Below are 27,510 nucleotides of genomic sequence, written 5' to 3'. Positions count from 1 at the left end.
CTGCCGTGTGTGTGTGTGTGTGTGTGTGTGTGTGTGTGTGCGTGTGTGCGTGTATGTGTACGTGCGTGCGACGGTGCGTGCGCGTGTGTGTAGTGTGTACGTGTGTCAGTGAGTGTGTTCGTGTAATGAGAGGAGTGCTGACAAATTAATTTGAAGCAAAGAAATGTTAAAAATGTTACAATGTGACACGGAATGCTAAAAGCTTCTCCTGAACAGACACCACAGCTAACTCACTTTTGGCCTCCTATTATACAGTATGAGGTACATGAATGTTCTAATATTAAATAATAGTATTCCTCTAATATACTGACTTATAGGGCTGCAGGGCAAAGAACCAAAAATATATCAAAACCTATATTTAGGACCAGGAACCGACTCGCAGGTCTAATAATCGATTGCAGATTACATTTCTTATGTATCAAAGAATCGATATAAAATAATGAAATGGTTTTGTACAAAACTTGGGTTAATTACCTTTGTAAATCATTTCATGAAGACTATAGGTGAATCCCAATTCCCGGTGTTCACCCTACAAGGTGCGGCACTAGGTAGGATAGGGTAGGGCACTGCACTGGAACTACCCTGTGTAGGTTGCATAGGGCACACGCAGAGGGCATGTCTGTGGATTGGGCGAGTGGAGCTGGGCGGAGCCAAGCGGAGCCCAGCGTTCTCGACTGGCGGCCATTGCTGTTTACACCGACTGACCGCAGTGTTGTTAAAAGTTGTTAAAACTACCTTTTTTAGCCCACGGAATTTACTTTCAAGTACTTTTTGGGGGAGTATTTAGTTGTTTAAACTTCATGTATGCGGTCAATTAATCATAAACGGGCCTATTTAAAAATATCCCACAACGGCGTCGGAGAATTCAGAGAACCGTAGGTCTCGCTTTGGGGGCTGCCAGCAGAGAGCTGTGCTCCTTTGTCGGCGTGGGCCGGGGCGATTCCCCCTGTTTCTCCTGCGGGGCGACGTGGTGCCCGTGTGTGATGTGGGTCTGTTGTGGATGTTTGCAGCCTGCATGCGGTTCGTTTCCAGTTGTTTTGTTTCCCCGGGTGTCGGGTGCAGTGTAAACTAGAAAAAGTGCCCTTCTGGGCACAGGTCTCCACCAGGATTCTTCCTCAGCCTAGTGGGAATATGCATGCACAATTTCATCGCAATGGGACGCTGCGTTGAGGAGTTGTGGCGATTTGTACAAAGCGGGCTACTCCTGAAAACTGTAGGAGCCAATCGTGGCCAATCAGGATGGAATATGAGAAATCAAACAAACCTGTCTTGATCACATGACTATGGAGATCATGTGTACCGATTTGCGTGAAATTTGGATAAAATCTGAAGGAGTAATAATAGAAAATGTGTTTTACATATGTCGGCCTCCTGGTGGCGCTATAAAGAGCAGATGTGAAAAATTCCAGACAGGTTTTTCCTTGGCCTCTAGGGAGTTGGCATACAAAGTTATCCACAGATCCGTGCAGTTAGAGGTAAAAACACTTTTCGGCCAGTTACAGCGCCACCTTGAGGCTGAGTTGAAATTGTTCATGTGGCATTTCGTCCTCGGCCTAGTGGGAATGTGGGTGCACAATTTCACGGAAATCACGCGATTTGCAGCATTTTGTTTGAAACTGAGCACTCCTGTGAACTTTGGAAGCCAATCTTAACCAATCAGGATGGAGTGTGAGAAATCTGAAAGACCGGTTTCGTTGAATGGCTCTAGAGAGACTGTGTACCAATTTGCGTGATGTTTGGACAAAATCTGTAGGTGTACTGTGCAAAAACTTGTTTTGCACAAAGCGGCCTCCTGGTGGCACTATAACAGGCCGTTCTGGAAAGTTTGGGGCAGAGGTTCATCGTTGGCATCCAGGGAGTGTGTGTGCAAAATTTGGCATCGACCGGGTTAACGGTGGCCGAGATTAGCTGCTCACGGACACACGGACGGACACACGGACGGAGTACGGACACACACACGGACGGACGGACGGACGGACGGAGTGCAAAACATACTCTCCCCCCATGCCTTCGGCCTGGTGGAGACAATAAAAGCTATTCTATAAAATGTCTATTATTGTTATTATTACTACGTCGAATCTGATTTGGCTTGAGTCCTGACTCGTTGCAAAGAGTTGCTGAAAGGAAGGATATACCAAACTGCATAAAGCCTGCTATACACTTCATAATGATAAATGTTTTTACATTTGGACAGAATACAGACTATCGTCGCATCTGCTGTTTGATTTGTATTAGCAGGCACCGATCAATCACTGATCATATAGGCTAAGTTTATTGCTATAGTGTCATTTAATATAGGTCTACTTTTACATTTAAACAACCACATATAGGCCTATAGCCTATACCTACTGTAAAGTGAGTATAAACTGTTAATTCAACTGAGAGAAATTAATTCATCAGAATGATACTCTTAATCAGTTAATTACATTTGCATTTACATGAATGAAAAGGTTAAACCAGGCCAACTCTCAGCTCCAAATGGATAGGCTACATTTATCACAATATTATTTTACTGTGTAATCTAACACAAATCTTACAAATGCTGTCACTCAGTTATTTAATTTAGGCAGAAAATATATCACTGAATAGTGTATGCAATTAATGCATTCAAAAGAGCTGAATAAATGTTTTATGGACCCATAATAGTGATTATTATTTAATAATAATAATAATAAAACTTTATTTGTATAGCACCTTTCATGACATGAAATGCAGCTCAAAGTGCTTTACAGAGCAATGGAGCATTAAAAAACAAGCAGTAATGCAATGCAATACAGTGAGGACATGAATAACAAAAAATAAAAGATCAATTAAAAGCAATGTTGTAGAAGTGGGTCTTGAGCTGTGCTTTAAAAATGTCTACAGAGGCTGCCTGACGAAGGTACAGTGGGAGCTTGTTCCATGCCGTCGGCCCGTAGAAGCAAAAAGCTGCTTCCCCGTATTTTTTAGTTGCCATTTCTTTAGGCAAAGCCAGCAGGCCAGCAGTGGAAGACCTTAGGGGGGCGGTTTGGGACATATTTAGGCAGGCAGTCATGTAGGTAGGAAGGTGCGAGACCATTGAGAGCTTTATACACAAGTAAAATAATTTTAAAATCAATCCTAAAAACAACCGGAAGCCAGTGCAGTGAAGCCAAAACTGGAGTAATATGTTCTCTCATCTTAGTTCTAGTTAAAACTATGGCTGCTGCATTTTGGACAAGTTGTAATCTGTCAGTTGTTTTCTTAGGCAGTCCTGAAAAAAGTGCATTGCAGTATAAATCAAGCCGAGAAAAAACAAAGGCGTGGATTAGCGTTTTTGCATCGTCCAAAGACAAATAGGCTCTGATTCGTGCAATATTTCTAAGGTGAAAAAAGGCAATCTTGGTAACATGATTAATGTGTTTGTGTGTGATTAATTTAAGTTGTTTTGCCATACCCATTTATTTTGCCATAAATCAGATAGCTTTAAGGTACGGCCATGACAGCAATGGTAGGAAAAAAGATATATAATATTAATCATATTCGGATATTCGGTTCGGCCAACTGTTTCCTATATTCGGTATTCACTGCAGTTTCGGCCAATAATTTCCCTTTCGGTGCATCCCTAGTTGTATGTATAGCATTGTATGACTGTATGTATGAGTATGTAAATAGTTCAATTCAACTTTGTAAATACAACATTTATTTATTGTTATTTTGTCTTCGGTATAAAAATGAATGAACATTGAACAAGGATACCGTATCTCAGACTCAATCATGTAAAAAATAACGTCAAAATCAAGTAATTCCAGTAGAAAATTAACACAAATAAATACATAAAAAGTACATTCATTGAACATTGCACATTGCACATTGGGCCCTGGTGTTCCTGACCCTGCTCCAGACCCCAGTGCAGCTGTACCACTATGGTCTGGTATGGCCTCGGCTAGGCCTGGTGGTGCTGTAGGCTGTCCGGCTCCGCTCCAGAGACTTCCAGACATGGCAGTCTCACGTGGTGGTGCTGCTGTAGGCCCGCCGCTGCAGGCCACCTCCTCACCCGTCTTTGGATACATGCACTCCTAAGGCAGTGGAGAATGAAGGTTTCAGAACCACTGGCTTAACAGGTTATTTGTATGGCAGTAGTGCTACAACTCAGAATTCCCTTATTGTTAAAAAGAAAAAAGATGGCTTTTGTGCTTGGGTAATATGTTCTGTTGTGGTCCAATATGTAATATAGTAATATGTTCTGTTGTGGTGTAAAGAGGCTTTTTCCTTCCTGTGTTGTGTAAAAATATAAAGATCAAGTCAATTCGGCTTGATGGATATTCACAAAAGTGATATGTGTCTTGTAATATGAATGATCAAAAACGAGACTGAAAAGTTAAACTGAAAATTGCTAGGGGTCGATTTAGGACTTCTATTTTACTTACTTCTATTACTAATCTAATTACAGTATTATGATCTGGGGGCGTGTAGTATGTCATATTGCAATTTTGGGCATGTTAAGAAGCGCTTTTGACACCCCGCGGAGTGCGCCAAACCGGCTTGGATTAGTCATGGGTGTGTTTAAGGCGTGTTTGAGACGTACCCAATCAACATGTCCGTACTATTCTCTTTACCAGTCAGCTGATGTCACATACGGAATGCGCACTTTGGGGATCGTGGTATGACATTTCTTCAGGCTGGCACCATAGAAGACATGACATGCCTTTGTCACATTTGGGTTAATTATTCCTATTGCACTGCATGCTGTCACCTTTATGCCTCAAAAGAACAGACCCACCTTTCAGATCGGAATGGAATTGCGAGTAGATAGCAGCATATTGGCAAATATCCATGCGTAATTAATTAATTCGATAACGATAGAACCATGTACCATACAGCGAATGAAAGCAAGATTCCTAAGGAATATGGAGATTTTTACATTTAATAAAACGGTTGAGAAATGAGAGAACCATGAGTGTTTATAGGCTAATATCAACGTTTTTTTATGAAAGACCAAACGGGCTGTGAACTTGAAGAGCTCAATCACCATCCCGACACGGAAGAAATATAGCCTAGTGCATGCATGTATATGCACTGTTGCACTTGCACACAGTAGCCTACACACGCTCTTTATTTGTTTCTATTGAAAAACACCAGTAAAATAACGTTTATTATATTTTATTTCATTCAAGTCACGACGAAGGAATGAGTTGAATGCGTGCTGCGTAATGCTGTGGCCCCGATGGTATGGTCTTCGCTGAGTTCGCTCGTAGCATTTTATTGAAGAAGACTTGAATCGGGTGTGATACAGCATATGAAAGCACATTTCCCACGGATTATGGAGATTTTTTTTAAGGTTGAGAAATGAAAGAATTATGGCCGTTTCTAATCTCAACATTTTTTTTAAAAAGACGCAAAACTGCCATGTCTCATAGAAACAAGTAAATAGGTCTATAAAAATAAGCGCATATAACAGGGGTCTGTAACCTATTTTAAATGAAGTGCCATGTTTTTATTTTCTAAATAGTGAGTCTGCCATATCCAGATTAATTTGAATGACACCACATTAAAATAAAAAAACATATTTTGATTGTCCACAAATATAAAGTTCTTCCTTCTTTTTAAATATGTTCTTGCACATTGTTATAATGATCATTATATATCCCCCTGCAGTCAGAGTTCATAGTTTTAATGAATGAATGTGATGCATTGTGAGCTGGTATAGATCTGCTATTTTCAAAAGTAATCTTTTTATTTAATTTTTGGATTAGCTGTCCTTAGTTGGGCAAATGCATTCATCTGGGGATCATTGACATCGGAATGTGCTGTGTGAGGATCACTGGTTTAAACAACATTAGGAGAAAAGCCCAAATAACCACTTTAGAAACAAGAAAAACAACCACACAGAAAGCAACTTTACAGAAAAATAAGCCGCTTATAATAAACAGACATGGCAACACTCTACCAGCTTCCCAGAGCCGCTCAAGTGTCAAATCAAACAGTGCTTTTTGCGTTTATGAGGTGGTCAGACCCACGTCTAATCGTTATGCGCTGAGTGTCTTTAGGTCAAGGGGCTTAATAGCAAATTGCGCAAAGCGAAAATAATTAACATATGGACACTCCCACAATGCTAAAATATTCAGGACCGCGGTAAGCCATAATGTGTGTGCGTTCAACACGGGTCAGTGCGTTCAACACGGGCCGATATGCCTTTCATAATACGAATGTGCGCAGAGCGAGGCCAATTTATGTATTTCCATTGGTAAAACGCACCTTCAAAATCTACCCATAGACTTATTCAAATGGCTACATTTTGAAAACTAAGCATGATAGAAATGTTTCCCTGGTGCAAGTATAGGATTCTAGCTTTCATTTGAGCTATGGCATGTCTCTGTCACCATAATACAGAATATTTAATGGTCATAATAGAAGTGTTCTGGAAAAAAAAGAAACGAAATACCACTCACGTCCACGCTGCAGCGGTGAACAAGTCCTCATGGTCCCTTCTCATTTGGATGAATCTCTTGTTTGAAGAAAAATACATTACTCATCTAGTCCTCCCAAACTTTTCCATGTCAAGGACCCCCGAAATGATACTAAATATCCTGCGTACCCCCATTAGAAAAGATATGCCAGGGACAGACCCCCCATAAAAATGTTTTTACAGATCTAGCAGTGATTTTCAAACAGTTTCATTTCAAGGGACCCCCAGTTTGACCTGAATTAGGCTATGAACCCCCATAATGGCATTTCTATCTCTGGGACCCCAGATCAAAGTTAATTTAACTCTGAGTGTACAAATGGAACCAGGTTCAACTAAGAGATTGTACCATTTGTACAATCTATCTCTTAGTTACAGACACATAAGGGTCCATCATTTAACTATAATTTAGCTGGGGAACCCCTGGAACTCCCTCAAGGCCTGGGGGACCCCACTTTGGCAACCACTGCTCTACAGTAATTTATAATCATCATTTCTAGTCATCTATAGCAGTAGTTCTCAAACATTTGACTGAGTGTATACGATATTAAAATTACCTTCCGTGACACAACAACACTTTTAAAAGAGTATAAAACATACTAATTTCTTCCGACATTTTTTTCTTTCCTCTTACTTCAAAATCTCCGACGACAACGTCGGTGGACATTTTTTATTTGGCTGTGTCATAATACATTTGATAGCTTAAACAACTAAATACTATCCCAAAGATATTAAAATTACCTTCCGTGACACAACAACACATTAAAGAGTATAAAACGTACTAGTTTCCGACATGTTTAATTTCCTCTTTACTCCTCGCTGCTCGGGCTGTTGGTGAAGCGTTAGAAAATACTAGAAATGCCGAGAGGTCAGGTGACTGAGGTGCTCAGTACGGCTGCGCCGTGGCGATGTACACTGCACGGTACAGTACACAGCCAGCCAGGGTACATCCCCACTGGCCTTTGGAAGCGGGCTCGGGCGGGGGAAAATAGTGCGTAGCCCAAGTGCAGTGTCAACACAACACTTTTGCGCTCTGTGGAATGGGAAGCACTCCCGGCGCGGCGCTGTGACGTCATATACCCCGAAATACGCACTTCTCAGTGTCCACACCCCCAATTGGGATTCACCTATTGTCTTCTTTCACACAGCATGGATATGTCATATGTCAATTATGGATATGGACCCATGCATTTTAAAATTGATGAGCAGGGTATGCTTTCGGGGCTTATGATTGGGTTCTAAGTAAGGCCGGGACTAATTGCGATTAATTTAGATTAATTAATTACAGAAAAATTAATCGCGATTAACTACAGACAAATTAATCGCACCTTTTTTTTCACCGCGGAACGTTTCTCACTGGGCGCTTTTCTATAGTACTGAAAACTGGAAATAATAAAAAGTCACCCCATTTTGTGTTGCCTAGAACTGGAGGTCTGACAAAAAACAGTAACAATATGAAGTAACTACAGCTTTGTGATGTCACTGAGATGTACTTGTTACTGTTACTATTTTTTTTTCAGACCTCCAGTTCTAGGCAACACAGAATGGGGTGACTTTTATTATTATTTCCACAACAGGTATATTAATGACAGTAAAATGTTGAAAATGAGTGGTATCCTGTAGTCACTATTCATTGATTCACTGGGATACAATTTTTTTTTTTTTTTTAAGGTTTCTCGCTGTTCTCGGGTTGAATATTGATATGCGATTAAAATGTGATTAATCTAGATTAATTAATTGCAAAGCCTCTGATTAATTAGATTTTTTTTTTTATCGAGTCCCAGCTCTAGTTCTAAGTAAGTACTGACTGGGTGAAGGCACACCCCTTCCTCCCCTGGACAGCAATAGCACACCGGATGCCCTCAAAGCAATTTTTCGCTGAACTAGAGGCTTCAAAACGGGTCGCTAGAAATTTGTCGTCACATTATCTTCGTCCCTAATATGTTTTACAGATCAGCTATTTTCCCTATTTAAAATAAATTGTTCATTGATCATGATCGAGGCAAAAGATGATTTGAAGAAATATAGCCCAGCTAGCCTCCTCAATCAATCGTAAGATTGTGAAAAAAAAACAGGGAATGTGTGTAGGCCTACAAAAAACAAGCATACAAAAACGTACTGAAGTGGTGTAACACATATGGTCTCATTACTCAATTACATAACTTGCTAACAGTCAACTTGTTAAAGAAACATAAACTGATAGGACATATTATGAGACTGTCCATGTAGAGTAGGCTAAGTAGGTTGGCCTTGACAAAAAAAGTGTCCCCCTTTGGGTTTTTGCAATATGGCCACCCTTGCAAATTGTACGCGTACCCCACATGTGTGTGCGTGCGTGACATCATCCCTGATGATGTCATGTGATGTCACGTGCCCGACCAACACACAAACTGACGGGAAATGCGCGATTCCATATAACTGCGACCTTTGGTCGCAATCACATTTGAGAAGACTGAAACAGCCACTACTAATAAGATCAGATCAGAATGTTTGAATGTCTGTAAACAAATCTGTAACAAAATATTTCTATAAGTGTCCTGTTCTTTCAGAAATAACGTTATAGTATACTGCTCCGATGCCATACTGCCGCGTCAATTCGGAAATAGGCTACTGTACATTTGTGGTTGTGCACGTTATGATGATTCGGTCTGGTGAAATACAATATAAAGTTCCTTTGTAGACCTTTAACCCATTCTGACGGGGCACCCATTTTGGTGTCAGCATCATGTTATGCTTTAGCTATTTAAAAATAGCAGATCTACAAGCTCATATCGCGCCACCGAGTGGCGCGATACGAGCTTGTAGGTCTGCTATTTTTGAAAAATCGAAGAGCGACTGACATTTTTAGAATCTGATCTCAGGTTCAGAATGGGTTCATCAGACCAGTGTGTGTCCGGCGGAAACCTCGTATGAATCTGATCTCGGGTCAGAATGGGTTAATTCAGTGTTTTCTTAGTAGCACAGTAGCAGCAGTTAGGCAGCCTAGTCTGGTTTTATGATAATCTACTAACACAGAACAAATATGAACTCAATAACCTATGAGGAAAAGACTTTATAGGGCTTTCGTCCATGCTAAACCCCTTATCCTTAAACAAACTACTTTGCCTTTTTTTTTCTTTTTTACTATTTTGAAAATACATTTTTGAATAGTTCAAATAGCAAATCTACATCGACACGTTGCGAGCTGGTAGATTGGCTATTTTTCCAAAATGTTTTTCAAAATAGTAAAAAAAAAACAAAAAAAACAGGCAAAGTTAGTTTAGGGATTTTAGCATGGATGAAAATAGAGCCCTTATAATCCAAGAAACAAAAAGAAAGTCTGATTCAAAGACTTGCACTGAAGCTGCTTCAAAGCCCTGTGTAGGCCTATAAGCAAACATATTTGGCTTTGTCAGACAATGGTTGTGAAATATTTGTTATTGAAATATTTGCAAACCAATATTTGTTAATATCTCCCCCCCCCCCCAAAATGCGTTCCAAAGGTCTTTCACAAAACCACTCATGAATTTAGCAAAATGTTCAGCATCCTGATTACAAGCTTTAGTAGTATCAACTAGCCCAAAATATCAATGTGCACCCCTGCTTATATGAGACAATTTAAAATGAAACTTCTATGACAGTTCTGACATAATGAAGTGACATTATTCTGGTATAATGGTATTATTAGTGTCTCATAAACGTCACGGAATATATACCACTTCGAATTATAACAATCGGGCCATTGCGCTGAGCACTGCAGTGTTTTACCTATGAGGACCTCTGCTTGGATTCATGTGAGTGGGGTATATATATATATATATATATATATATATATATATATATATATATATATATATACACATATATGACTCACGAAATGAAGGGTAAGAGAGCATGGAAGTTAAACTGATATAAAAACACATCAGTCAGATTATTCAGGACAACCTAGAGAGAGATTAGCCTATTAGTGATTTGACATAATAACCAAACACTAACAAAGTACATACAGTGTGTTTCAACTTTTCCCCCAGCAGAGGGCCCTTTTGGCTCCTTTTTAGTCTTGCTAATGTTAAAAAGCACACACGTGTGCACTGAGTGGTGCTATCCCCCCCTCTCTCTCTCTCTCTCTCTCTCTCTCTCTCTCTCTCTCAATTTTTTTTTTTTTTTTCAATTCAAAGGGCTTTATTGGCATGAGAAAACATACGTTTACATTGCCAAAGCAGAAAGAACAATACAACAATACAGCAATACAATCAATACAAAAATTATGTAAATTTGAGGATCAGAATCTTCAATAGATCAAATTCTATGTACCCAGGTCACTCGATGCAGGTATAGTGCAGGAATATACACAATGATTAGTCTTTAGGGTGGTTGTGTTCCATTTGATATCCTTCTCCTATCACAGCAACTCACAAATCTTGCTGCTGTGTTTGCACATTGTTGTACTTCGCCCAGCAGATATGGGATTTTTTTGTCATTGGTCATGTTTTCAAAATCTCTGTGTGTGGCTGTAATCAGTGGGAAGTATGTGTCTCTGATGTCTTGGTACAATGGACAGATGGTTAGGAAGTGTAGCTCGGTTTCCACTTCATTTTGTGTGCAGTGGGTGCATAGTCTGTCTTCTCTCGGGATACACGTCTGCCTATGACGGCCTTTCTCGATCGCGAGACTGTGCTCACTGAGTCTGTACCTAGTTAAGATTTTTCTTTGTTTTGGGTCGGTCACGGTGCTCAGGTATTCTGCCACTGTGTATTCTCTGTTTAGGGCCAGATAGCATTCTAGTTTACTCTGCTTTTGTGTTGCTTCTTTCCAATGTGTCAGATAGTTTTCCTTTTGCTGTTTTATAATTTGGTTTAGTCCAATGGGTTTTCTATCTCGTGGCTCTGTTTGTGTTTGTGCCCGGAGTTCCAGGGCCAGGTGGCTGAGGGGGCATCTCTCTAGAGTTTCACTGTGTGTGAGTGCCTTGTTATGGAGTGCATCTAGGTCACTTTCTTTTAGGTGGTTGTAGAACTTAAGTGCTCTCTTTTTTATTTTGATTATGAGTGGGTATCGTCCTAATTCTGCCCTGCATGCATTATTTGGTGTTTTTAGCTGGGTACGGAGAATGGATTTGCAGAGTTCTGTGTGTAGGGTCTCGGTTTGGTGTTTATCCCATTTTTCAGGGTCATGGTTTGCTAATGGTCCCCAGATCTCGCAACCATAGAGGGAAATTGGTTCTATCACAGAGTCCAGTATTTTAAGCCAGGTTTTAATTGGGATGTCTATTTTGATGTTTCTTTTGATGGCATAGAATGCCCTTCTTGCCTTGTCTCTCAGGTCCTTTACAGCTTGGTTGTAGTTCCCTGTGCTGCTGATGTTTAGGCCAAGGTAGGTATAGTTTTTTGTTTGTTCTAGAGGGATTGTGTTTAGGAAAAATTGGTGGTTTTGGCGGCTGGGCCTTTTTTGAAATATCATGATTTTAGTCTTAGTTAGGTTCACTGTCAGGGCCCATGTCTGGGAGAATTCGTGTAGGAGATCAAGTTGCTGCTGTAGTCCTTCCTTGGTTGGGGACAGCAGCAGCAGGTCATCTGCGTAAAGTAAGCATTTGATTTCTGTGTTTGCCAAGAGGATGCCTGGCGCTGTAGACTGTTCTAACGTTTTTGCTAATTCGTTGATATATATGTTGAAGAGTGTTGGACTCAGGCTGCATCCCTGTCTGACTCCTCGGTTTTGGGGGAAAAAGGCTGTGTGCTTTTCGCCTATTTTAACTGCACATTTGTTGTTTGTGTACATTGATTTTATGATGTCATAGGTTTTCCCTCCAATGCCACTTTCCAACAGTTTGTACATCAGGCCCTCATGCCAAATTGAATCGAATGCTTTTCTGAAGTCGACAAAGCAGGAGAATAATTTGCTTTTGTTTTTGTTTATTTGGTTGTCAATTAGGGTGTTGAGAGTGTAAATGTGGTCTGTTGTGCGATATTTTGGTAGAAAGCCAATTTGTGATTTGCTCAGGACATTGCTTTCTGTGAGGAAATTTAGAATTCTGTGGTTGAGGATCATGCAGAGTATCTTTCCGAGGTTGCTGTTTACACAAATCCCACGGTAGTTATTTGGGTCATATTTGTCTCCACTTTTGTGGAGTGGCGTTATCAGCCCTTGATTCCATGTGCTGGGGAAAATCCCAGAGCTGAGCACGATATTTAGGAGTTTTAATATGGCCAGTTGGAATTTGAGGTCAGTGAATTTTATCATTTCATTTAGGATTCCGTCTGCCCCACAGGCCTTCTTTGTTTTAAGTGTTTTTATTTTGTCTTGTAGTTCTTTTAGGTTGATTTGGGAATCTAGTGGATTTTGGTAGTCTTTTATGGCTGACTCTAGGTTTTGTAGTTTATCTTTTATTTGTTTTTGCTCTTCGTTCTTCTCGATTGGGCCGAAGAGTCTAGAAAAATGGTTCACCCATATATCTCCATTTTGGATGGGTAGTTCGTCTTGTTTTAGTTTATTAAGTCTGTTCCAGTTTTCCCAGAAGCTGTTTGTCTGTATGGAATCCTCAATATCTTGCAGTTGGTTTCTAACATGTTGATCTCTTTTTTCTCTTACTGTGTTCTTGTATTGTTTCAGTGTTTCCCCATATTGGAGACGTGTGTTGTGGTTGTCTGGGTCTCTGTGTTTTTGGTTTGATAGTTTCCTTAATTTTTTCCTGAGATTCTTGCAGTCGTTATCGTACCATTTGTCATTCTCAGCATTTTTCCTGGCTTTTTTGTTTGAAACTTTTAGGTTTGCTAGTGAGGCTGTAAGTTCGAATATATAATTGAGGTCTTCTACTGCCCTGTTTACGCTTTCACTGTTTTCTTCAAAGGTTTTTTCTAGGAACTGGTCCAGTTGTGATTGGACTTGTTTTTGTCTAATAGCGTTTTGGAAGTCTTCTGCGCTATGTTCCTTCCATTTGTAACGTTTTCTTATGTTGTGTAGTTTGTTTGGCGTTTGTTCTTTGTGTCTGTGTGTTGCTCTGTTTAGATAGGCCGTGGTTCTGTTGTGGTCTGAAAGGGGTGTTTGCGGGCTGACTGTGAAAGCTCTGAGAGATGCCAGGTTCATGTCAGTGATGAAGTAATCTACCGTGCTGTTTCCCAGGGATGAGCTGCATGTATATCTACCGAAGGAGTCCCCTCGGAGTCTACCGTTAACGATGTACAGACCCAGTGAGCGACAGAGCTGTAGCAGTTGTGACCCATGTTTGTTTGTTGTTTTGTCGTGGTTGAATCTCGGGGGACAAGATGGGGAGCTGATGTTTCCCCCTCCTGGTAAGTGTTTGTTTCCCTGTGTATTGAGGGTGTCAGGACCGTGTCCTGTTCTAGCATTTAGGTCTCCACAAACTACAATGTGACCTTGTGCCTGGAAACGGCTGATATCCTCTTCTAATGTGGGGAAAAAGTCCTCTGTAAAGTAAGGGGATTCAATTGGGGGGATGTAGGTGGCACACAGGTAGACATTTTTTTCGGTTGTGGTAAGTTCATTGTTTATTTCTAGCCAGATGGAAGAAGTTCCAGTTTTGACTAGCTTAATGGAGTGGATTAGTTCTGATTTGTACCATATTAGCATACCTCCAGAGTCCCTTCCCTGGGTGACTCCTGCCAGCTTTGTAGATGGTACCACGAGTTCTCTGTAGCCAGTGGGACAGCCAGTGGGGCCATCCCCTCTGTGCCATGTCTCTTGTAGAATAATTATGTCTATGTTTGCAATCTCTTTGGCAAAGTCTGGGGTTCTGCTCTTGATGCCAAGGGCCGTCGACCTCAGACCTTGTATATTCCAGGATGATATAGTGAGTGATTTGTACTCCATTGTTCACATTGTTCTTACATTCCAGGGGTTCTGCCCTGGGCCCATGCTGAGTAGAAATCCCTGAACATCTGCTCGATGCTGTGTGTGCTGGGGATGGCTCTGGACGCCACCTGTGCGTATGTGTATGGTTGGTGAGGGAGGGGGAGAGTGGGCGGTGGTGCGATTGATGCATGAGTGTATGGGATGGACATCAGTGGTATGGGTGAGCTCTGTGTGACATGAGGTCTGGGTGGCGCGGTGGGGATGGGCATCAGGGGTGTGGATGGGCTACCCTGGTGTGTGGTATGAGGTCCGGTTGGGGCGGAGGGGTGTCTAGGAGAGGGTCTGCCTAGTGGATAGGGGTGATGTCTAGTAGAGTGTCCTCTGTATGCAGTGCGTTGTCCTCTGGGTGTAGGATGTTGTCCACGTTGGTTGCGTTTGTAGGATGTTGCGTCTGTAGGATAGTCGCGGTCGAGTGCGATGTCCTTCAGGCTCTTTGCAAAAGCTGGGATTTCCGCCTTGCGGATGTGTACCTGGTCGTGTAGGCTTTCCTTGTTCAGGGTTGGGTGTTCTGCGAAGTGGACCTTATGCTTCCTTGCACAGATTCTGGAGGTCTGTGCGTTGATTGCGTTGATGTAGTCGTAGGGGACATCGCCTCTGTGTAGCAGTGCCGAGATGACTACTTCTGCGTTGGGAAATGTTGAGGTGGCTTTCTCTATCATTCCCTTTGTAGACGTGACCATCTGGTGGTTTTCCAGGTCCCATATGTCGTTTGTGCCGGTGTGGATTATTATGTGGCTGGGGGAGCCCAGTCGGTCCCTGGTCAGCAGCTCCATTGCACGTGCTGTGTTTCGACATCTGATGTGCTCAACTCTGTGCTTTGGGAAGAGCTTTCTTGCATCGATGTATTTCCCATTTGAGTCAGTCAGGAGTACAATTTCTGGGTTTTGTAGCTGACGGTTTTCTGGAGGTGTAGCAGTGGGGGTGGGTTGGGGTGTAGCAGTGGGGGGTGAGTCTTCTTCTTGAATGATCTCTTGGCTTGGAGGTACTGTTGATTGCTCAAGGCTGCTATCAGCTGTTTCTAGCCCTCCCTGCTGATTGCTGGTTGGTCTTGCCCTTTCAAGCCTTTCTATCTCTCTCCTGAGTTGTCCTATTTCCTTTTCTGTCGTTATCCTTAGCTTTTCTAGCTCATTATCTGTGGCTTCCCTTAGCTGTCTTATCTCCTTTCTCATGAGCTCCCCTAGGTGTTTCACCTCCTGTCTGAGCTTCAGCTCACTGTCTTGTAACTTTTCCACCTTTACTTTAAGCTCACTTTCTTCCTGTTCCTTTGTGGCACTGACCCTGGGAGCTGTCTGTTCTGCCCTATTCTCCAATAGCTGTTGCTCCATCTGTACTTGCCTAATTTCTAATTGATGGAATTTTTCAGCCAACTCGCTAAGCAGGTTTGGCTCTATGGTGTGACCTTTTGTGGCACTGATTGGTGGGGGTGGAATTTCTACTGTGTTCTTTTCTTGTGCCATCTTCTTGATTTTTGTGAAGTCATTTTCTATGGGTGTTCTATACCCCTGGATTGTTACTTTCCCAGAGTTGAAAATGTTTACAGTGGTTTGTCCTTCCTCAGAGTGCAATTTAAGGCTACATCCCTCCACCAGCGTTCCCTTTATTATAGCTGTGTAGTGCTCTTGTGTGGCTTCAATCCATGCCTGAGGTCTATGTGTGAAGAAGATTAGGTTTGTTACAACCTTCTTTGTGTCACAATCTGCATAAAGTGTCTCTATGTTATTTGTCAGGAGTTCAGACTTGTAATTATCTTTATCTTTTCTGCTCTTTGCTGAGATTGGGTATTCAATGGAAATTGGTGTTGTGGTGGTAGGTAGGCCTATGTGTGCTGTGGCTAATGGTCCCGTTTCCATTGTTCAGGTTCACACCTGGCTGACCTAGTTCTCTGGCTTCACACCTATCTAACACCCCTCCCCCGGTACTTTCCTTTGTTATGCTACTAGACTACTTCTCCTGCTACTAAATGCTAAATACTAATGCTACTACTAATCTTTGCTACTATCCTACTGACACTGCTACTACTAATCTTGGTATATGTGTTTAAATGTTTAAACTGTTCCCAGTTTACTACAATTTCTACAGTATTCTATTTTTCTACAGTCTTACCACAGTCTTACTACACTTCAATGTGTCTAAAGTTCTGTAATGTATCTCAATCTGCAGGCTTACTTACTCAGGTTCTTTGTGTGTCTTTTCTGGTAAAGAGCAGGTTTTAACTCCAATTGTTTTGTTGAGTGTTAAAAAGTTGTTTTATTCCTTGTTGTCCTTGTTGGTTGTCCTTGGTATAATCCTTTTTGTTGTCCTTTTTGTTCTTTGTGAAAAGTGTAAGTATTCCACAAAGGGTTTTAAAAAAGTATTCCAGGAATTCCAGGAGCTCAGAAGAAACACAACCTCTCACCTCAAGAGTCAGAGCACACCCCTCTCTCTGTTTCTGGCGCCCCCTACTGGTATAAATAAGTCACATACACAGGTAAACGGACATTGCTGGTTGTAGACTAGATTGATTGATTGATTGAAATATTTATTAACAGTTTGTAGAATTACAGTACATTTCAAGCACAAACTCAATACAAAGACTGTTAACTGTGAGTGGACGACCCAATTAAGCATTACACTTGTTTACAACAATGTCCACATTGTTCAAATTGTGGTTGCACCACTCAAAAAGACTGAGAATGCTGAAAATTTAAAAGCACAAATTACTACTAACTTGGTTGAACGTAGGCTATTGATGGGAGATTAATCGGCAACAAACACATCGGTATCCACCGATTCTAGTTGTTGTTAGATAAATCAATCAGACCGATTAATGAATCAGTCCGATTAATTGGTGTGTCTTTACAGATAAACAAGCCCAACATAACAGCTTGAACAGAACTTGCCTAAGCCTGCAGTGCATATAGGCCTACATGTATTTTTCAGAATGGACAATTTTTTTTATAATTTTTAATACAGAATGAGATCATATCGACATCAGTAATATCGGTTATCGGCCATAACAGCAATTCATTATATCGGATATCGATGGTGACATGGTGTGGACGTTAATGACGTTTATTTTGGTAACTTATTATGGATAAGGAATGGACACAATGATTATACTATAGCTGTTCCATCGTGCGTTGGTCGTCCAAACAGTAGATGGCGCTGGTCGCCCTAGCAAAGAGACCCAAGGTCCATCCATTTCCTCTGCGCTCTTGACCTTCCTCCTCCCACGTGACTTTGACACGAACCAAAACAAAGCAGCAGACGGAACTTCAGTTACAGAAGGCGATAACTTTGACAGAAACTGATGCATGTATGGGGCTGACATTATGAAAGACTGTTGGGGGACATTATTATTATTATTATTATCATCAGAGAATACAGCATGAACACGGCTCTGAAGCAATGGAAAGAAGCAGCCACCATCATCCTAGCTGCGGGCAGGACACATCTGGGTAGGGCTGCGTCTGGATTCATAATGTGAATCTTTTGGTGTAAAAATCACGGGAGAAATATGTATAGTGGCAATAGCCGAGCTACAACCTCAAAACTCGATCGCGATGTAACGCCTTGTCAGCTTCACTCTTATTTGTATTTTGGAACATTTCTGGGAAACCTTTGTGGGGAAATGTCATATGGCAATATGAAAAGAAAAAATACAATATGTTATTTGTAATTTGTCATTTTGAATACCTAAAGTATTTGCAAGTACAGTAGTTCAATAGTATTTCCACTTGTAGTTGCGTAATATTTTACCTATTTCATACACCGATGGCAGGAGAAAGCATGCCAAGGCACTGTCTTGCTCAAGGACATGCAATTCAATTCAATTAAAAGGGCTTTATTGGCATGAGAAAACACGTTTACATTGCCAAAGCACAATACAAGTATGTACAACAATACAATATACACAATACATGCACTTACATTACACTGACTGGGGGAGCCTGGGTTCGAACTGGGAGCCTTGCGATTGCCATCCCGGGCCACCACACCACTGCCCCGGTGGATCAACTTTACTTGACAACTTTTGGTGTACAAATAATTTTGATTCAATTGTTCTTTTAGAAATTTAACATTTGAACATAAATAAACATTTCTGTTTGGAGTTTAGCCTTTTTTCTTTTAAGGCATACGAGTATGACAAATTGCTTGCATAATATACGTGTACAAAGAACTGACTGGCTGCTGGCATATTTAATTACTTTACAACAACAATATTTTAACAACCATTTAAATAGTGGCAATATAATAGCCGATCTACACCAGCTCACAAGAGCTTGTAGAAGTTGTAGATCTGTTGTAGATCTGCTATTTCCACCACGACACCAGTACTTTTAAAATATTTGAATATGTACAGTATGATCCCCCCCCTACATTCTGACCTTCCTGCAAAACTATTGTGTTGACTATCTCAATAATTGCGAATAACAGGCCTACATGTGGGTGTTAAGACCCCTGAGCAAGGCAGCTGTCCTCCTGGCCGGTCCGACACCAACGCCAGCCTTCCACCAGCATCCTGCTTTGACTATGACGTCCTGTTGCTGAAGCGCAGCAGTACGAGCGGCTTCATACCCAACGCATACGTGTTCCCCGGCGGGCTGCTGGAGCCCTCCGATTTCGCCAGTGAATGGATGGACATCTTTAAAGGTACACTGATGAAGTGATCGTCAAGGACCCCCCACGTGAAAATAGTTTGAATCAGGGAACCCCCCTGTCCACGATTTATTTGTGTTGTTGAAAGAATATTACAACTTTTGTCAAGATTTTTTTTTTGAAAATGTTGATCTTGAGCAGATCTACACGCTTGCATCACTTGCCGTAGCACTTGCACTAGCCTCGACGACCTTACAAGGCGTATGCAAATTGCAAAGTCTATATTTATGTAATTTAGAATTTTAGATATCATATTATGTAGACATAGCGCTCTATAGTGTATACTCGTAGTTTCATTATTCAGATATTCCACTGTTAGACGGATGTTAAGTTCTTTGCTTGTTTATGTTCCTTTCACTGACTTTCTATGTAGGCCTACTTGATGTATTGCCAATGTGTTGTTCTTGCTTACTGTAAATCGCTCTAGATTAAGAGTGTCTGCTAAATGACTAAATTGTCATTGTACAACGCGTCACATCATTTTTATGCTATCTTTACTAAAGTGACGGAGAGACGGGAAGACCCCTGTTACTGAACAAATACTCAAATGATTACTATCAGAATTTATAAAAAAAAAAGTTTTTCTTTTAACCAAAAATTATCACTTACCCTACCTTTTTTTTTAAAGCCTTCAGGAACTTGCCAAATCTTGGTTTGGGTCGCGTCAAACAGCCGGCAGGGACCAGACCTCCGATCTTCGCCACGGACCGGGTTAAACTGGGCTCCCCGGTGCCAGGGGAGGTGGCGCTGAGGATCTGCGCCCTGCGGGAGACCTTTGAGGAGAGCGGGGTGCTGCTGGTCTTGAATAGAACACAGGAGAACACGTTGATGGAAAGCATCACACATGAAATGCCTGAATCACGGCCACAACAGCAACTTGCGCAGGTACACTATACACAGCAAGTGGTTCTCAAATCTTTTTCATGTCATGGACCCCCAAATTAACCCATTCTGACCTGAGATCAGATTCACACGAGGTTTCCGCCGGACACACACTGGTCTGATGAACCCATTCTGACCTGAGATCAGATTCTAAAAATGTCAGTCGCTCTTCGATTTTTCAAAAAATAGCAGACCTACAAGCTCGTATCACGCCACTCGGTGGCGCGATATGAGCTTGTAGATCTGCTATTTTTCAATAGCTAAAGCATAACATGATGCCAACACCAAAATGGGTGCCCGGTCAGAATGGGTTAATGTGTATTTGGCTGTGGACCCCTTCTACCACAACCCAAATATTTTGTGCCAGGGACCCTACATACAAGGACCCCTGGGGGTCCCCGGACCCTACTTTATGAACCACTGCACTATGGGTGACCAGACGTCACGGTTGGGCAAAGATCTTCCCAGTTTCAAGCTAGCTGTCCTGACTCCTGACAAATAATTTTCACCATGATCTTTTTTTTTTCGGCGACCCAAAAATGGGTCCAATCAATTTGGGAAACTTTTACTTTTATTTTTTATTGTATCCAAGTGATGTAACGGGTCCTTATTTTTCTTTTGTGTTATTTATTTAAATGTATTTTGTATATGGTCACCCTAAGGTACAGGAGCTGTGCTCCAACAGCGAGCTGGACAGATGGAGGGCCCTGGTGAACAGGGACCCCTCCAACTTCCTCAGCATGTGCAGACAGCTGCGGGTGGTGCCTAACATCTGGGCGCTGCACGAGTGGGGCAACTGGCTGACGCCCCCCGGCCTCTACGGCAGGGAGAGGAGGTACGACACTGCCTTTTTCATTTGTTGCTTGAAGCAGACTCCTCACACGCTCCAGGATGAGAGGGAGATCGTGCACTTTAAGGTGATTTTACTTTGGTTTTGGTCATTGAAAGCCAGATGTGTTTGTTTTCATTATGACGTGCCTTGTTTCTGCACAAGTGCAAAAGACCTTCTTTAGTTGATCCTTATAGACCAGTGGTTCTTATAGTCCATACTGTCTTCCGACCACCGAACCTTTCGTCGGAAAGCTCCGGTACAACTACAACATGACGTCACTCGCAACTTCTGAAACGCATTCCTCCGAATTTTTGTCCTGAAAGCTGCACTCCCAGATGTTGTGACTCTCCGAACTCTACTTCAGAGAAAACATTTAAGTCTGATCTTTCCGACAAAAAGTTCGGTGGTCGGAGACAGTATGGACGGCCCTTTAACCCATTCTGACCGGGCACCCATTTTGGTGTCGGCATCATGTCATGCTTTAGCTATTGAAAAATAGCAGATCTACAAGCTCATATCGCGCCACCGAGTGGCGCGATACGAGCTTGTAGGTCTGCTATTTTTTGAAAAATCGAAGAACGACTGACATTTTTTAGAAATCTGTTCTCAGGTCAGAATGGGTTCATCAGACCAGTGTGTGTCCGGCGGAAAACTCGTATGAATCTGATCTCAGGTCAGAATGGGTTAACCTGTGGGTGGGGACCCCCACATGATTTCTTTAGGGGGCGTCCCCAGATGACAGTGAAGTGTCAATTTAAGGATTTTTAAGACCTTTTTAATTCCTCAAAACAACTGCTCAAACAATGGCCAAATTGTCAAATAATATAAGAAAGCAATATCTTTGAACGGCACGCCTCGATTTTTTTAAAATGTATTGGAGTCCTAGACTTAGATGTTTCCATTGTAATGTCACTCCTTTGTGCTGCATTACAAAATAAATAACTTGAGATTTGTGTCCCATAGTTATAGTCGTCGTTATTTTAGCTATATTTAGCGTTATTTAGCCCCCTCTTTCTCTCATCCATTGTTTCCTCAGTGGTCCACACCGTCAGGGGTTCTGCAGAGCTACCAGGCCCGCGACTTGTGGATTGCCCCCCCCCAGTTCTATGACCTCCGCCGCATGTGCCACTTTCCCTCGCTGAGCGACCTCCACGGCTTCGCCAGCCGCCGCGCCACCGAGGGCTGTGAGCACTGGCTGCCCGTCCGCGTGGTCACAGACGGCAGCTACATGACACTGCTGCCGGGTAAGCAACCCTATTGGGCGTCATACTGTACGTAGACCAGCGTGTCAACGTTACGTCACCCCCATATTACAGACGGCAGCTTGTAGGCATGTAACGATATACCGTATATCGATATATATCGATATTATATCCCGACGATATGTATCGATTTATTAACCCATTCTGACCTGAGATCAGATTCATACGACGTTTCCACTGGACACACACTGGTCTGATGAACCCATTCTGACCTGAGATCAGATTCTAAAAATGTCAGTCGTTCTTCGATTTTTCAAAAAATAGCAGACCTACAAGCTCGTATCGCGCCACTCGGTGGCGCGATATGAGCTTGTAGATCTGCTATTTTTAAATAGCTAAAGCACGACATGATGCTGACACCAAAATGGGTTCCCGTTCAGAATGGGTTAAACATTTATATTGATTTTTTGTTTTTTAGGGGGGGCTTTTTTTAGTGCCAGGAGCAGTGTTATTCCCATATAGACTGTAATGTCTACTAACGTGCAATGACTAAATTGCAGTGACAATTATTTTGCTATTCACTGAAACGACTAAAACACAGTTTTATTATGTTGAAAGACCATAGTGGGAAATGTCCTTTTGGACAGAAAATAAAAATACGTCCACCAGATGTAAAATCTTCGATTCACTCAAGTGAGACACCTACAGACTGACTAGCTTGGAAGAGACCTAATGCTTTCTGTGGCATATAGGCATAGAGTTATATAGAGACGTCACCGGATTTCTCCTCCCATCCACTTGCATTGAGTTGCTCACCTCAGCGCATGAGGCCATTTCACCCCTTCCGGGTTGGAACAGAGTGCATTCTGGGCATCTCCCGGCAGGATCCGCCGGCAGAAACTAGACGCACCTGCAGCAGATGAGCCTGATTAACCTACTTATGGCCACCCTAATTAACAGTGGATTGTGCCTTGTACCTGCACTATTCATAATGTGTAATTCGTCATTTGAATGCCAATAGAAAAATCTGTGACATACACACTAATATCTCATTCTAACACGGTAATCATATAGTTTTATACCCCAGTCCTGATGGTGGCGGTAAGTTGGTAACTTCACCATTATGCCGATTTTTACCAATCAGAGCGAATCTGGCGATTACGTCAATTACGGCAACGGTTATGAGGATTTTTTATTTTTATTCATTACGTCAATTACGTCAATAGCCGTAAGAGGGTTTTAACCCATTCTGACCGGGCACCCATTTTGGTGTCAGCATCATGTTATGCTTTAGCTATTGAAAAATAGCAGATCTACAAGCTCATATCGCGCCACCGAGTGGCGCGATACGAGCTTGTAGGTCTGCTATTTTTGAAAAAATCGAAGAGCGACTGACATTTTTAGAATCTGATCTCAGGTCAGAATGGGTTCATCGGACCAGTGTGTGTCCGGCGGAAACCTTGTATGAATCTGATCTCAGGTCAGAATGGGTTAAGAGAGTGCGTGCGTGTGTGTGTGTCAATTGAATAAAGCTGCAGACCATAGAGAGAGACACGCGTTCGTGCTACTGTATACCACAATTTAATGGGTTTCCGAGGCTACAGACTGACTGACCTGACTCTCGCTCTCTTCAGGGGACAAGCTGTACCCAGTCGATGGCTCGGGGCAGGCGGTAGTGAACGACAGTGCGGAAGTCTCTCCGGTGGACCATCAAGAGGACGAGAACGGTGCTCTCCATCGCATGGTGTTCTCAGACCCTTACACCCCAACGCTGCAGGTCACCATCAAGCCCAAATACAGGCACCTGCTGCCTTTCCAAACGCCTGCCCCGGGACAGTGCCCAAACAGTCAGCTCTGACCCCATTATAACCCATTCTGACCTGAGATCAGATTCATACAAGGTTTCCGCCGGACACACACTGGTCTGATGAACCCATTCTGACCTGAGATCAGATTCTAAAAATGTCAGTCGCTCTTCGATTTTTCAAAAATAGCAGACCTACAAGCTCGTATCGCGCCACTCGGTGGCGCGATATGAGCTTGTAGATCTGCTATTTTTAAATATCTAAAGCACGACATGATGCTAACACCAAAATGGGTTCACGTTCAGAATGGGTTAAAGGGGTTGTTGGATTATTTTAAAGGGGTTGTTCACTTTTCTTTTTTTCTTCTATCAATTACTCAAACCATGAAGCCTTTTCTTTTGTCGCATTCCCGATCCAATATCGAAATGAATGTTTGATTTACTGAAGTAATTTGGAGGGTCATGGCAAAACGATATATAAACTGAACTCTAAAGCATTTCTCGCAGTGTTTTGAGCCGACGAAAATGAAAGCCTGGGTATACCGAGGCTACTCGCAGTGTAATCACCGAGTGGACTACATACATTGTAAGCTAATGTTTTAAATGTAGTATAGCTCTTGTAAAGATTGACCAGTACAGTATTTAGCCTACTTTAATTCGTTAAATATCGCAATATTGGGATCTGGAATGCAACGAAAACACAAATATTTACTCACCCCATGAATCCATGGAGTGAGTAAGAAAAACATTTTATGGGTGAACTATACCTTATTTTATCCAAATGTGTATGGTACAGTAGGTTGATATGACTAGGTAGGACTCCAATGGTCTGTTACTTACAGCAATGCTTTGCAGTGAGGTTGGTAGTATTGTTGTACTGAAGCAGTCAGGGCTTCATACAGTCTGAAATTTGACATTCATTCATAACGCCTATAGTTCCTTGCCTGTTAAGTTGAACTGACTGTACCTAACATTAGAGTTGAACCCCATGGCATGCCTATTTTGGGGCATATGTATTTTTTTTTGCCTACAAGTCACGGAAAAAACGGAATTAATCGAAAATTCTAAACCTCCCGTTAACGGAAAAAACGGAATGACAATCAATATCAGTTATCGCGGGGTCAAAAGAGCAAAAAAAATTATTTTTTCGCTAATATCACTAATGTTGGATGTAATTTACCAAAAAACGGCCGAAATCCGCGTGATCGTGCGCTATCGTGCACGCGCGCCGTCTCCATGTGCGTCGCTGTAAATAATGTGATATTTTGCGATCTTTTGGGGTTGATTTGAGGTTAATTTGACTTAGTTATGAAAAATATAGCATTAGCTTAGCAATCCGGACCAGCCAAGCTATGGACTAGGGTCAAAATACTACAGGATGTTGTTGATCGTTGAACCGGAAGTGACTATTTTAGCCAAAATCAGCATAATGGTGCTTTCCCGCCATCTGGTGGTGAATCGAGAGAATACATTTGCAATGAATGAAAAAAAAAAACATCTCTTCAATCCACCAGATCTTTCTTGTATGTTAAAACCATGAATTAAAAATATGCCAATTTGTTACCCAAACAAAAAAATTGGGACTGGTAGTCCAAGGGTTAATAGTGAAAATGTATCTGCAAGCTCACAATGCGTCACAATGCGACAAGTGACGTCGAGAAAGAGCACACTGCAATAACTTTGACAACAGGGGCATTCAGCTGGACTTGATCCTCACTGACCTGTATCAAATAGTATTATTAACCCATTCTGACCTGAGATCAGATTCATACGAGGTTTCCGCCGGACACACACTGGTCTGATGAACCCATTCTGACCTGAGATCAGATTCTAAAAAATGTCAGTCGCTCTTCGATTTTTCAAAAATAGCAGACCTACAAGCTCGTATCGCGCCACTCGGTGGCGCGATATGAGCTTGTAGATCTGCTATTTTTCAATAGCTAAAGCATGACATGATGCTGACACCAAAATGCGTGCCCGGTCAGAATGGGTTAAGGGCAGCAGTTTCAACTATGTCCATTCATCAATCATTGAATTAATCAATGTAATTTATCTAGTGCCAAATGAAAGTTTGTAGCAAGACACTTGTCGCAAGACATTCATGATTCAAGAGCTATTTATCTCTCAAATACAGTCGAGCTGTGAAATGTTAGTGTGGCGTGTTCCACAGACAACACTTGGGCTACACAGTATAACAAGATACAAATGGATGATAATACTATACTGGATGTAATGAAAATAAAACGTAAGATAAAATAATGTTTGCAATAGCAACGTTGAAGCACTCTGCCCTACTGGTTAGAACGTGAACTGCAGGCGGACCCGTGGATTTATGACGAGGAAACCCATGCAGCTGGGGTTTAAAGGGACACTTCACCCTTTTTGCAAAAAAATATATGTTAATGACGTTTAGAAGCTTTAGAACACTTTCCTGGAGATCTTTATGTGTGTAATATGTGGTTTTAGATATTTTAGATTGTAGCAGTGAGCCTGTTGTCTCTGATGTCATGGACACTGGGCTCACTTCCTTCCTGGACTACATGTTGTCTCAGTAAGACAGCTCTCCCCCTATCCACAAGGAGGAGCAGTGCACCAAAGAATTATGGGAATTGTAGTCCAGGAAGGTAGTGAGACCAGTGTCCATGACATCAGAGACAACAGGCTCACTGCTACAATCTAAAATAACTAAAACCACATATTACACACATAAATACCCCCAGGAAAGTGATCTAAAGCTTCTAAACGTCATTAACATATATTTTTTTGCAAAAAGGGTGAAGTGTCCCTTTAACATTGAGCGCTCGTTTGCACTTCCGCATGCGGAAGTCGAGCGTTCTTCCGGGTGCTTCAAAACGCTCCGGTCCTCACGCTATCCTTTCATAACTCCATGACACATACACACACACAGAAACAGCGCATCGCGGTTTAGCCAATGAGAGAGCCAACTGAGCACGGCGACGTCAGCCAATGGCAAAACCAGATGGACTAGACTACTATAGGACTATAGCTTGCACATTGATGATAGAACTTAGCTTGCTATTTCCATAGCAGCCATGGTAAAACAATTTAAAAAGGACAAAAAGGTTGGTAAGGAATGGAAAGTCTGAAAAGGTGGGTTTTGAGTGTGGTTTAAACATGGCGATTGTGGAGGCAGCTTTGATGTGAGCTGGGGCGCATGCTCCACCCTCTGAACCATCTGTTACTGTGCTTGGTGTGTAAGTACCCTCATGGACGTGGGAGCTGAGAGTCTGTGTGTGTGTGTGTCTGTGTGCGTGCGTTGTGGGGGAGGAGAGGGGGGGGTCTGGAGAAGAGAGTCATGTGGAGTGTTTCTATGGCAACTCACAGCCTCAGATATGCATCTTCCATGTGAGGTGTGAGCGATGTGGAGCTCTCTCTCCCTCTTAGGACTGGGCGATTTGATGTCAAATCAAGATGCTTTCATTGAGCTTGTAGATCGGCTATTTGTGATATTCTTGCACACATGATGAATTCCTGTTCTGTTCTTTAGCTACATAGAAATGTCTATTTGTGTGTCTCTAAATGTTTTGATGAATTGAACAATGTGGACCCTGTTGTAAACAAGTGTAATGCTTAATTGGGTCGTCCACTCACAGTTAACAGTCTTTGTATTGAGTTTGTGCTTGAAATGTACTGTAAATTCTGCAAACTGTTAATAAATATTTCAATCAATCAAAAAAAAAACACCGTATACTGTAATGCATGCCTTGAAGGGATAGTTCACCCAAAATATTTTTTCTGTCAATTGCACACCCCATGAAGCCTTGAATTAATGTTTTGCTTCATTCCTGGGCCGTATGGAGTGAAAATAGTCTGGTACATATTGGCCATATCTGTGTTCTATTGTCTGTTTTGTTTTGTGGAC

At 41.9% G+C, this 27,510-nt stretch overlaps 1 protein-coding gene and 1 long non-coding RNA gene across 3 annotated transcripts; both read left to right on the top strand.

The window, feature by feature from the left end:
• Nucleotides 1–17,535: 17,535 nt before the first annotated feature.
• Nucleotides 17,536–23,681, top strand: nudt19 (nudix (nucleoside diphosphate linked moiety X)-type motif 19; the record flags this gene model as incomplete). The annotated part of the gene is made up of 6 exons (XM_083760205.1): nucleotides 17,536–17,706; nucleotides 18,686–18,901; nucleotides 19,536–19,792; nucleotides 20,452–20,706; nucleotides 21,658–21,865; nucleotides 23,458–23,681. Exons 1-6 carry the CDS (start codon nucleotides 17,637–17,639, stop codon nucleotides 23,679–23,681), a joined length of 1,230 nt encoding a protein of 409 aa, XP_083616331.1. The 5' UTR covers nucleotides 17,536–17,636.
• Nucleotides 23,682–23,945: 264 nt separating this feature from the next.
• Nucleotides 23,946–27,510, top strand: LOC310853607. 2 transcript variants are annotated; one of them, XR_014568818.1, is made up of 4 exons: nucleotides 23,946–24,640; nucleotides 25,224–25,360; nucleotides 25,613–25,775; nucleotides 26,711–27,510. It is a non-coding gene; the product is annotated as an uncharacterized lncRNA (long non-coding RNA). The 2 variants fall into 2 exon arrangements; XR_014568819.1 differs by lacking the exon at nucleotides 26,711–27,510 and having other exon boundaries at nucleotides 25,613–26,277.

The sequence above is a fragment of the Protomyctophum parallelum genome, assembly GCF_964188405.1.
Source record: "Protomyctophum parallelum genome assembly, chromosome: 2".
In the NCBI taxonomy this organism is placed as follows: domain Eukaryota; kingdom Metazoa; phylum Chordata; class Actinopteri; order Myctophiformes; family Myctophidae; genus Protomyctophum; species Protomyctophum parallelum.
This window is presented reverse-complemented; position numbering and strand designations above follow the sequence as displayed.